We start from the raw sequence: 12624 nt of genomic DNA on the forward strand, positions 1-12624 counted from the left end.
TGGCAATTTTAAAAACCAATCTGCGTGTGTGTTGTTCAGTTGGGCTACATTGAATGCAACATTGAGGAGTGTCCATCCAAGCCTTGTCCTGATGGTCAAAAACAAGTGAAGGTAGCAGGGAAATGTTGCCTTGAATGTCAAGGTAACACAAACAGACGGATTTTAGACTGTTTGCAATGATTCCGCTACATTTACCTTTGTGTTTGTGTTAGAGTGGGGTATGTCATGTACGCACCAGGGCACGGTGTACCAATCGGACGAGCAGTGGCAAGTGAACGAGTGCACTGGCTGCACTTGCGTGTCTGGGGATGTGCACTGTCACACTGAACGCTGCCCTCTACTCTCCTGCAATACGGTTGGTAGCCAGGATTTTAGTATTTGAAGAGAAAAAAATTAACCTAATTATACCAAACAGCATTCTTTGAAATGTTTGCCATTCAATCATCCATTATTTTTGAATACAGCTAGATTTATAAAGTAGGAGGGTCTGAAAATAAATCAATGAAATACTGCCAGTTTTTATACATTATAGGGAAATTTAAATATGAAAGCTGAAAATTTTGAGTGTTGACTATATCAAAATCTAATTGATAGAGGTGGGACATTAACATTTAACATATTGATTACAATAAATTACAAACAATTTAATTAGATTGAAAAAAAAGGAACACATTTTTTATCGCAGTTTAACCATTTTTTTGGTACACCGACTAAATTGACGCATACATTATGTCAACTAACGGCTAATGCATTTGAGAAATAAAATTAATTAAGCATTTCATCTACTGTAAAAAGGGTTTTTAATTTTAATAAATCTGGGTTTGCTGAATATTAGTCACCTAGTTCATTTTTAATAAGGTCACTTGGAGTTTTAGACCTCTCAAATAATATTTTTGTGGTTCTTCTTCCAGAAGACAGATACAGTGGTATGAAAAAGTATCTGAACCTTTTGGAATTTCTCAGATATCTGCATAAAATCACCATCAAATGTGATCTGATCTTTGTCAAAACCACACGATGAAAAAACAGAGTCTGCTTCAACTAAAACCAACCAAACATTTATAGGTGTTCATATTTAGTATACAAACAATGACAGAAGGGGGAAAAATAAGTAAGTGAAGCATCACATTTAATATTTTGTGGCTTCCCTTTTGTCCTTTAAAAGGATCATATCTTTTTTCGTGGTCAATGAGTGCCAAATAAAAACTGGGAGAAAGAGTAAAAGACGTGTTTTCGAGTCAAGTTGACGGGGGCTCTCTATGTCAAATGCTTTTTAACAGTGCTTTAAAGACACCACGTGATGGAACGGCAAGCTGGAGTCTGATTAATATAACAAAGTCCTGTGATAATTGTCTCTGGTAGAAAACTGGTAGAATCACTGTTAGAATCTCTAGCAAAAAACAAAATAATTAAAAACAAATATGCAGCGTAAAAAGGAAAAATGTAACGACTAGTGTAGCCCAAAGTAGCGGAGTAAGAGTAGCGTTTGTTCTTCACAAATCTACTCAAGTAAAAAGTATGGCTTTGTAAAACTACTCTTGGAAGTACATTTTTCTCAAAACGTTACTCAAGTACAGTGCCCTCCATAATAATTGGCACCCCTGGTTAAGATGTGTTTTTTAGCTTCTAATATATATGTATATATATATATATATATATATATTTTTTTTTTTTTTTTAATAATTATTAAATTTATTAGGATCATGGAAGCTTCCACTTGGGGAAAATATATACATACAGTATATCCTGTATATACATAATATAATAAAAATATACAGTGCTGTGCAAAAGTTTTAGGCAGGTGTCCTGCCTAAAACTTTTGCACAGTACTGTATTTTTTTTTTTTTTTTTTTAATTTTTTAAATTCAAATAATATGGGACCTTAATGGAAAAAAAGAGAAAAATCCAACCTTCAATACAAGTGCATTCATTCAGTGGGGAAAAAATCCCACATAAAGAAATAATTATTTGACATCAAATAATGTGTGTCACAATCATTAGCACCCCTGGTGTTAATACTTTGTACAACCCCCTTTTGCCAACAAAACAAGGTCTGGGGACTGAGATGGCCATGGGAGGAGCTTGATTTTGTGTCTGGTGAACCATTTCTGTGTAGATTTGGCCATATGTTTAGGGTCATTGTCTTGCTGAAAGACCCAGTGATGACCCATCTTCAGCTTTCGGGCAGAGGGCAACAGATTGATTTAAAATGTCCTGGTATTACAAAGCATTCGTGATGCCATGCACCCTAATAAGGTTCCCAGGGCCTTTGGAAGCGAAACAGCCCCACAGCATCACTGACCCACTCCCATACTTCACAGTGGGTATGAGGTGCTGTCTACACGCCAACAAGCCGTTTGGGAGGCACGCACGGAGAAAACCTTTCCCCACTCACAATCATAAACGCAAACGTCTGGAGTTCGCCAAGGGGTATTGGGGCTTCAACTGGGACCGTGTGCTTTAGTCAGATGAGACCAAGATTGAGCTTTTTGGCAACAAACACTCTAGGTGGGTCTGGCGTGCCACGAAAGATGCGCATGCTGAAAAGCACCTCATACCCACTGTGAAGTATGGGGGTGGGTCAGTGATGCTGTGGGGCTGTTTCGCTTCCAAAGGCCCTGGGAACCTTGTTAGGGTGCATGGCATCATGAAGGTTTTGAAATACCAGGGCATTTTAAATCAAAATCTGTTGCCCTCTGCCCGAAAGCTGAAGATGGGTCGTCGCTGGGTCTTTCAGCAAGACAATGACCCTAAACATATGGCCAAATCTACACAGAAATGGTTCACCAGACACAAAATCAAGCTCCTCCCATGGCCATCTCAGTCCCCAGACCTTGTTTTGTTGGCACAAGGGGGTTGTACAAAGGGGTGCTAATAATTGTGACACACATTATTTGATGTCAAATAATTATTATAATTATTTCTTTATGTGGGATTTTTTCCCCACTGAATAAATGCACTTGTATTGAAGGTTGGATTTTTGTCTTTTTTTTCCATTAAGGTCCCACATTATTTGAATTAAAAAATATATATATTAGAAGCTAAAAAACACATCTTAACCAGGGGTACCAATAATTATGGAGGGCACTGTAAATATAACGGAGTAAATTTAACACATTACTACCCATCTCTGGTTGGAACTAGCTTATTTCTCAACCGATTATTTAATCAATGCCAAAGCCACTGTCAATGCTATTGATGGCGCTAGTAGTCCAATCCATTCGAACAGAAGGATGATTGGGCGTCTACCATCGTCAATGGCACTGAAAACGTTAACTGCCATTGTCACAAAGAGCCACAGCAAAGAATAAAAGAGCCACCTGTGGCTCTGGAGCCGCAGGTGGCAGACTCCTGCCGTAGGGGCTCCGTTTTGAATTGAAATGCAATTAATTGCATTTTTCCAGAGTATACGTACATTATGCGATTCATTCAATATTTCTAAATATTTATTACTTAAAAAAATACATTCCCAAATTTGAATGATAATTCAGTAGTTTCTTTTTTTAATCAAAACCTCCGGATGAAAACAAAGCATGATGACAAGGAGAAACGCTTTATTTTAAAATTATTTTCCATTATAAAAATGTGAACGAAAAATGGAGAAAAAAAAAACATTAAAATCTTCACAAAATGTCATGGCCCATTGTGCACGATCTTGTGCCTATGTTAGGATGAAATGGCAGCAGTGGTGCCCGGCTTGTGCTGCCCTCACTGCCTCCCCCGGCCAGCCACGTGCATCGCATTCGGCGACCCCCACTACCGCACCTTCGACGGTCGCATGCTCCACTTTCAGGGGGCGTGCACCTACATTTTGGCGCAGGACTGCCAGGCTGGCGACTTCAGGTCAGTCGGTCGCTGTAAAAACCGGCGATTTGCGTGACGCTCGAATGACGTCTTCCCCTGTTTTTCAAGTATCCACGCCACCAACGACGACCGCGGCCGTCAAGGGGTGTCGTGGACCAAAGAGGTGACCGTCTTCATCGGTGATGTCACTGTGCAGCTACTGCAGAACTGGCTTGTAAAAGTGTGTCCCGGACAAAAAAAATAATCTCTTCAGCCAGGAGACGTGACATTATGTATTTCGCAATCCTGCTCAGGTAGATGGCGAGGTAGTGACACTGCCGTTCCTCCGAGAACCGTACATTTATGTAGAGCGTAAGGCCAACACGGTCCTGCTCAATACCAACATCGGCCTCAAGGTGGGTTTTACTTGGTTTGATCTGGAACCGAACGACGCACAGTATTCAAGGCGTCTTTGTGTCCTACAGGTGCTGTGGAACGGCCGTTCCCACTTGGAGCTCAGCGTTCCGGGCACCTACAAGGAACATACCTGCGGCCTCTGTGGCAACTTCAACAACTATCACCAGGATGATCTTCGCATGCCCAGTGGACAGATAAGCCTGTCGGAAGCCGAATTTGGCAACAGTTGGAGGGTAAAAAAACAAACCCAAAAAATGTATTCAAACAATATGTGAAACTACCGTATTTTTCGGACTATAAGTCGGACCTAAGTCGCATTTTTGGTGGAAATTTACTTGATAAAATCCAACACATAGAATTTCTCTCTTAAAAATGCACTACCACATATCTTTTGCACCATATTACATTTTATATTATATTCATTTTTTTTTGTACACATTCCAGTTGCTATTTCACTTTTATCTATTATTATCTTTATCTATTATTATTATTATTTTTTTTATACTCTTGTGTTTTGATATCGCATATTTGCACGTGGGAAGAGGGGTAAGCAATTTCATCTGTGCTGTACAGTGCCTTGCAAAAGTATTCGGCCCCCTTGAATCTTGCAACCTTTCGCCACATTTCAGGCTTCAAACATAAAGATATGAAATTTAATTTTTTTGTCAAGAATCAACAACAAGTGGGACACAATCGTGAAGTGGAACAACATTTATTGGATAATTTAAACTTTTTTAACAAATAAAAAACTGAAAAGTGGGGCGTGCAATATTATTCGGCCCCTTTACTTTCAGTGCAGCAAACTCACTCCAGAAGTTCAGTGAGGATCTCTGAATGATCCAATGTTGTCCTAAATGACCGATGATGATAAATAGAATCCACCTGTGTGTAATCAAGTCTCCGTATAAATGCACCTGCTCTGTGATAGTCTCAGGGTTCTGTTTAAAGTGCAGAGAGCATTATGAAAACCAAGGAACACACCAGGCAGGTCCGAGATACTGTTGTGGAGAAGTTTAAAGCCGGAATTGGATACAAAAACATTTCCCAAGCTTTAAACATCTCAAGGAGCACTGTGCAAGCCATCATATTGAAATGGAAGGAGCATCAGACCACTGCAAATCTACCAAGACCCGGCCGTCCTTCCAAACTTTCTTCTCAAACAAGGAGAAAACTGATCAGAGATGCAGCCAAGAGGCCCATGATCACTCTGGATGAACTGCAGAGATCTACAGCTGAGGTGGGAGAGTCTGTCCATAGGACAACAATCAGTCGTACACTGCACAAATCTGGCCTTTATGGAAGAGTGGCAAGAAGAAAGCCATTTCTCAAAGATATCCATAAAAAGTCTCGTTTAAAGTTTGCCACAAGCAACCTGGGAGACACACCAAACATGTGGAAGAAGGTGCTCTGGTCAGATGAAACCAAAATTGAACTTTTTGGCCACAATGCAAAACGATATGTATGGCGTAAAAGCAACACAGCTCATCACCCTGAACACACCATCCCCACTGTCAAACATGGTGGTGGCAGCATCATGGTTTGGGCCTGCTTTTCTTCAGCAGGGACAGGGAAGATGGTTAAAAATTGACGGGAAGATGGATGCAGCCAAATACAGGAACATTCTGGAAGAAAACCTGTTGGTATCTGCACAAGACCTGAGACTGGGACGGAGATTTATCTTCCAACAGGACAATGATCCAAAACATAAAGCCAAATCTACAATGGAATGGTTCAAAAATAAGCGTATCCAGGTGTTAGAATGGTCAAGTCAAAGTCCAGACCTGAGTCCAATCGAGAATCTGTGGAAAGAGCTGAAGACTGCTGTTTACAAACACTCTCCATCCAACCTCACTGAGCTCGAGCTGTTTTGCAAGGAAGAATGGGCAAGAATGTCAGTCTCTCGATGTGCAAAACTGATAGAAACATACCCCAAGCGACTTGCAGCTGTAATTGGAGCAAAAGGTGGCGCTACAAAGTATTAACGCAAGGGGGCCGAATAATATTGCACGCCCCACTTCTCAGTTTTTTATTTGTTAAAAAAGTTTAAATTATCCAATAAATTTTGTTCCACTTCACGATTGTGTCCCACTTGTTGTTGATTCTTGACAAAAAATTAAAATTTTATATCTTTGTTTGAAGCCTGAAATGTGGCGAAAGGTTGCAAGGTTCAAGGGGGCCGAATACTTTTGCAAGGCACTGTATGTTCTACATATATGCATACTTGACAATAAAGCTACCTTTGACTTTGAGATATCTTCATGAGATATATAATCTTGAAAGGCAATTTAAACTAATAATACATAGAGAACAACATGCTGAATAAGTGTACAGTATTATAATGTTACATGATGCATGAACAACGACATGCGAACGTGGCAGGTATGTTAACGTAACATAGATATTACGAGTTGACTATAGCATAAAGAACTTGCTAACAAGTTTACCAAACCATCAGTGTCACTCCAAAACACCAAAATAACATGTGAAATGATAAAATAATGTGTTAATAATTTCACACGTAAGTCGCTCTAGAGTATAAGTCGCACCTCCAGCCAAACTATGGGAAAAAAACTGCGACTTATAGTCCGAAAAATACGGTAATCCTTTTCTTTTTGCTGTGGATTGAAACATTTGGCTTTGACAACTAAAATACAATTTTTAAAAAACGAATTTTAAACCAAGGGCCAATTCTTTACATTTTGCTGTTGAAAAACAATTAGTTTTGACATTCATATTGATTACCATAAAAAAATTAACGGTCTTGTCCATTTCCATTTGTCTACAGCACCTTTTTACAGTTCAATGGTAAACAATGTAGAAATCAGATAGATGAACTTGATAAGATTTTCCCAGCTCAACACTTCTTATCCAGCACTTTAAGTGTTTGCTCATAGAAGGATTGTAACAGTTTGACAACGGCGTGGGTGGCCCGGGACAAGCTGGTGATGCAACAGATCACATGTGAAAGAAATCATTGAGCTCATGTATATTTTAGATGCTTGGGTGTACATGGGAGTTTCTGATAAACAGTGGGGCAAATAAGTATTTAGTCAACCACTAATTGTGCAAGTTCTCCCACTTGAAAATATTAGAGAGGCCTGTAATTGTCAACATGGGTAAACCTCAACCATGAAAGACAGAATGTGGAGAAAAGAAAAAAAAACAGAAAATCACATTGTTTGATTTTTAAAGAATTTATTTGCAAATCATGGTGGAAAATACGTATTTGGTCAATACCAAAAGTTCATCACAATACTTTGTTATGTACCTTTTGTTGGCAATAACGGAGGCCAAACGTTTTCTGTAACTCTTCACAAGCTTTTCACACACTGTTGTTGGTATTTTGGCCCATTCCTCCATGCAGATCTCCTCTAGAGCAGTGATTCTTAACCATAGGGCCGCGGCCCAAACTTGGGCCCCGAGCGCCACCTAGTGGGCCGCAAAAAAAAAAATCTGTTTTGTACGTGTGGGCCGCGAGGGCCGCTGGACGCAATAACAACTCCCGACCATGTAGTGGCGCTAATGCATCAGTCAGTTGTTACTTTAACCAGCTCCATAAATAAGGAGAAGAAGTCATTCAGCTAGCTGTAAACAAACAAGATGGAGAAATATTTAAAACGAAAAAATGAAGACGACCCCCTGCCAAAAAGTAATTTTTTGCGCAAGTACAATCCCGACTTCATTAAGTACGGCTTCGTAAACGGAGGTAGCGAGGCAGTGCCGAGAGCCTAGTGTGTGGAGTGTGGGTTAACGCTGTCTAACGAAGCACTTAAGCCGTCAAAACTACAGCGGCACCTAGAGACCAAGCATCCGACGCTTGTGGGAAAGCCGGTGGAATTTTTCAAGAGAAAAGAAGATGGGCTGCAGATGCAGAAAAGATCGATCGTGTCACTGACTGGCAACTCTAAAAGTGCACTGAAAGCTAGCTACCTCGTAGCCAGACGTGTGGCACAAAGTAAGAAACCATTCACCATAGCGGAGGAGTTGGTTCTGCCTGCTGCTGTTGATATGTGCCGTGAGATGATCGGAGAGGCCGCTGCAAAGAAGCTGCTGACCATCCCACTCTCAAACGACACTGTGAGTCACCGTATCGCGGACATGGCCTCAGACATACAGCAACAACTCATTGAAAGAATAAAAAGTAGCCCATTTTTCTCTTTGCAACTTGACGAGTCCACTGATGTCACGAATGCTGCGGTGCTGTTGGTTTTTGTTCGCTATCGTTTGGACAGTAGTTTGCACGAAGACATGCTGTTTTGTGGAGAGCTACCAACACGAACTACGGCTCAGGAATGTTTCCACTGCATTGATAACTGCTTCAGTGAGAAGTAGTTATAATAAATAATAATAATTATAAATAAATAATATATATTAAAATTATATTTAATGGGCCCTGGGCCACTCTGTACTGAAAAAAATGGGCCTCAGGGTCAGAAAGGTTAAGAACCCCTGCTCTAGAGCATTGATGTTTTGGGGCTGTCGTTGGGCAACACAGACTTTCAACTCCCTCCACAGATTTTCTATGGGGTTGAGATCTGGAGACTGGCTAGGCCACTCCAGGACCTTGAAATGCTTCTAATGAAGTCACTTCTTTGTTGCCTTGGCTGTGTGTTTGGGATCATTGTCATGCTGAAACCCAGCCATGTTTCATTTTCAATGCCCTTGCTGGTGGAAGGAGATTTTCACTCAAAATCTCTCGATACATGGCCCCCATTCATTTTTTTCTTTACACAGATCAGTCGTCCTGGTCCCTTTGCAGAAAAACAGCCCAAAGCATGATGTTTCCACCTCCATACTTCACAGTGGGTATGGTGCAATTCAGTATTCTTTTTCCTCCAAACACGATAACCTGTGTTTCTACCAAAAAGTTCTATTTTGGTTTCATCTGACCATAACGCATTCTCCCAGTCCTCCTCTGGATCATCCAAATGCTCTCTAGCGAACCGCAGACGGGCCTGGACGTGGACTTTCTTCAGCAGTGGGACACGTCTGGCAGTGCAGGATTTGAGTGCCTGGCAGTTCATTGTGTTACTGATAGTAGCCTTTGTTACTGTAGTCCCAGCTCTCTGTTGGTCATTCACTAGGTCCCCCCGTGTGGTTCTGGGGTTTTTGCTCACCGTTCTTGTTATCATTTTGACGCCACGGGGTGAGAAGGGAGTTGAAAGTCCATGTTGCCCAACGACAGCCCCAAAAACATCACTGCTCTAGAGGAGATCTGCATGGAGGAATGGGCCAAAATACCAGCAACAGTGTGTGAAAAGCTTGTGAAGAGTTACAGAAAACGTTTGGCCTCCGTTATTGCCGACAAAGGGTACATAACTAATTATTGAAATGAACTTTTGTTATTGACCAAATACTTATTTTACACCATGATTTGCAAATAAATTCTTTAAAAATCAAACAATGTGATTTTCTGTTTTTTTTTCCAAATTCTGTCTCTCATGGTTGAGGTTTACCCATGTTGACAATTACAGGCCTCTCTAATATTTTCAAGTGGGAGAACTTGCACAATTAGTGGTTGACTAGATACTTATTTTCCCCACTGTACCTAAAATTGGATAAATTTGACGGCTTTGACAATTTTAGTAACATGTGACTTAAATTTTAGATTTGAATCTATGAGCATACCAGAGTACTTAAAATCTGAAACTGTTTGATGTTTTTATCTAGATACTACAATGTTTGGATTTGGTGTAGAGTTGTGAGTTTAAGTAAATTCCTAACAGAATTTCCATGATTGTAACCAAATGACTTTTTTAAAGGTGACAAACGGAAGCCACGCCCTGACATCATGCCGCCCGGGGGAGGACGTGGACCCCTGCAAGGAGGCGGGCTACCACGCCCGAAAAAACGCCAACGCTCGCTGCAAGGTCCTCAAATCGGCGGTGTTCCGGCCGTGCCACCGCGTGGTCCCCCCCGAGGCTTGGTACGCCGCCTGCGTCTATGACCTGTGCGCCTGCGGGGCCAACACTGACCAGTGTCTGTGCGACGCGTTGGAGGCCTACGCCGGGCAGTGTCGCGAAGCCGGGGTGGTCCTGCGCTGGAGGGGACCCTCGCTGTGCGGTAAGTCGGAAACGCTCCTCTGACAATTAGTGTTGCATTGATAATGATACTCATAGAGGATGAAGTCTATTTTATCTGGTGTCCTATTATCCTTCTGCTGTACATTTAATTTAGTTTATCACTAATAGATTGATTTGAAGTTGGAGTGTGGCAGCGAATGTATTTTTTTTTCATTGATACTTGTGCTTTTACTAAAGTGTTTTTTTCCCACCTGAATCTGTACTTTTACGTAACTAAAAAAAAGTAGGTACTTCATTCGCCACTGCATTGGTGAAACACTGCTTAGTACAACTACTTGCACAGGAAGTGGGTTGCTGAGGGTGCTGCAGCACTCCCTGGTATTGGGGAGGGGGAAAAAATGTTTTGGTAGATCTTTTTTTTCCCCTTAAAAATAAATAATAAATAAATAAATAAACCATATTGAAACAATGGAGTATTTAACTTTGGCGATTAAATATATATGTTGAATTTTTTTTTTTTTTTTGTCAATAACATGGTCACCATGGTCAAAATTCAGTTCGAGGTCAGAAAAAGAGTATTTTGATGATAGTTCTGTCTACCTTTAGTGTCTTTAAATAGGTAAGACATGCTTGCATTGTAGCCATATTATTGTTTGTTGTTGCTGTTCAGCTGCCGCCATGCAGAGCACTGTTAGATATTCGTGTGCAATTTATTTTAATGTTGTGAAAAGGGAGTGTTAAACTGTGGCTTATTGGACCGTTTAGTTTTTAAACGTGTTCGTGTGTCATTGCGCTGTCTGGCTACAATGATTTGCATCATAATACACGGGCACTTTTATATCCAATAGAAAAACTCCAACACACACTGTTGGTAAAATAGAAAGCTGTTTTTGTAGTAGCCTAGTAGTATTACGTAAAGTATCCGGCATGTGTGTGTACTGCCATTGTGCAGGCCTTATATGGAGAAAATGTGCGAGCATGACAAAATTGGACAGAAACGGCTGTTTTTGGATGGGAAACACTAAATAAGATCCTCAGCACCCCCTGCTGTGAGTGACTTTCCCACTCCCTCACTAAGCACGCTTGAAATGGATTTGACGTCAATGAGTCTGATCAAGCAATGATAGCAATGACTTTACGTTCAATTGAGGATGCATTCATTTTGTTTTGTTTTTTTAAACTGGTCCTCATGTGTCAGGGAAGTTCAATTTTGAACTCCAAGACAAGTCACAACTCGATAGCTCAAATGAGAAATGAATCAGACCCAGCCAAGGATTGCCTGCTTCGAAGACTTTATACAAAAACTTGATATATATCAAGGATACAATGGCGTGATTCGGCCAGGAGCCGTGAACACGCAGGAGTACAAAGAGGATACACAAGTCAAGGGTTTACATATGCTTGTTGAAAGGGCGTTGCCTACTATGAAAACGATACCTGAAAGCGAAAACGAAATTTATTACAGCCCATCTCTGGTGATTTTTAGCTGAAAAACATTGTGAGTTACGACCTTGGGAACTGAGCCGTAGCTGGCATGAAAAGGGAGTAAAGTCAGATAAGAGTCCACATAAACCCTTTGTATTATGTTCAAAGAAATACATGTGCAGCGCAAGAACTTAGATGAATACAGTCTAACAAATCAATATAGTATCACAGCAGTCATGTGTTTTATAAGCATGAATAAAATATTATTTCACATCATACAGTATCTACATTGGCTGTTATCACACGGGCAGGTATCGTAATCGGGAGACAAAAAGTGATATAGGTGCAAAAAAATAAACTCAGCAAATTTCTCGGTTTGTGTACGCAGCGGTGGGCTGCCCGACAGAGAGGGGCTTTGTGTTTGACGAGTGCGGCCCGCCGTGCCCCGTCACCTGCTTCAATGCCGCAGTGCCGCTGGGAGTGATTGAGAGCCACTGCTTCAAGCCCTGCGTGCCTGGTTGCCAGTGCCCCGCCGGCCTGGTGCTGCACAACAACCAATGTGTCCATCCTTCAAAGTGCCCGAAAATCATCCACGGCGACCGGTCGTGACTGCTCATGCGAGCGCTGAACTGATATTTAACTTGACTTTAAATGACTATTTCACGTGAATATACAATATAGACCACGAAGCGTTCTTGTTTAAATTGACTGCCATTAATGGTAGACGTCCAATCCGTTAGAACTGGGAGAAGCTTCCGGCTCAAATAGATTGGATGTCTATCACCGTCAATGGCACTGAAACTTGATCACTGTTTTTCAAGCACTGTGCAATGTCACATTATCTCAGGTTTTATATGTAGAATGAATAAAGCTCTTAATAATATCCAATGTGATGACTGTCATTTGATGCTACTGCCCTCCTGGTAACCATAGCAATAGCCTCTATAATTTATAGGTAGTGCACCTTGGACTGAGT

The 12624-nt window shown here is 41.0% G+C and overlaps 1 protein-coding gene across 3 annotated transcripts in view; it reads left to right on the plus strand.

Moving 5' to 3' along the window:
- Positions 1-12617, plus strand: part of kcp (kielin cysteine rich BMP regulator) — a 76886-nt gene extending 64269 nt beyond the window's left edge. For 2 of the 3 annotated variants that reach the window (XM_057836040.1, XM_057836041.1), the window contains exons 39-46: positions 40-142; positions 213-355; positions 3671-3843; positions 3913-4024; positions 4098-4199; positions 4269-4433; positions 9963-10263; positions 12037-12616. In XM_057836040.1, coding sequence (XP_057692023.1) covers positions 40-142; positions 213-355; positions 3671-3843; positions 3913-4024; positions 4098-4199; positions 4269-4433; positions 9963-10263; positions 12037-12257 — 1320 coding nt within the window. In that variant the 3' untranslated portion in view covers positions 12258-12616. Of the gene's footprint in view, positions 1-39; positions 143-212; positions 356-3670; positions 3844-3912; positions 4025-4097; positions 4200-4268; positions 4434-9962; positions 10264-12036 lie in introns of all 3 variants that reach the window. The other variant, XM_057836042.1, reaches the window with a different exon arrangement.
- The last annotated feature ends 7 nt before the right edge of the window (positions 12618-12624 follow it).

This window comes from Corythoichthys intestinalis, chromosome 5 (genome assembly GCF_030265065.1).
Source record: "Corythoichthys intestinalis isolate RoL2023-P3 chromosome 5, ASM3026506v1, whole genome shotgun sequence".
Taxonomy (NCBI): Eukaryota; Metazoa; Chordata; class Actinopteri; order Syngnathiformes; family Syngnathidae; genus Corythoichthys; species Corythoichthys intestinalis.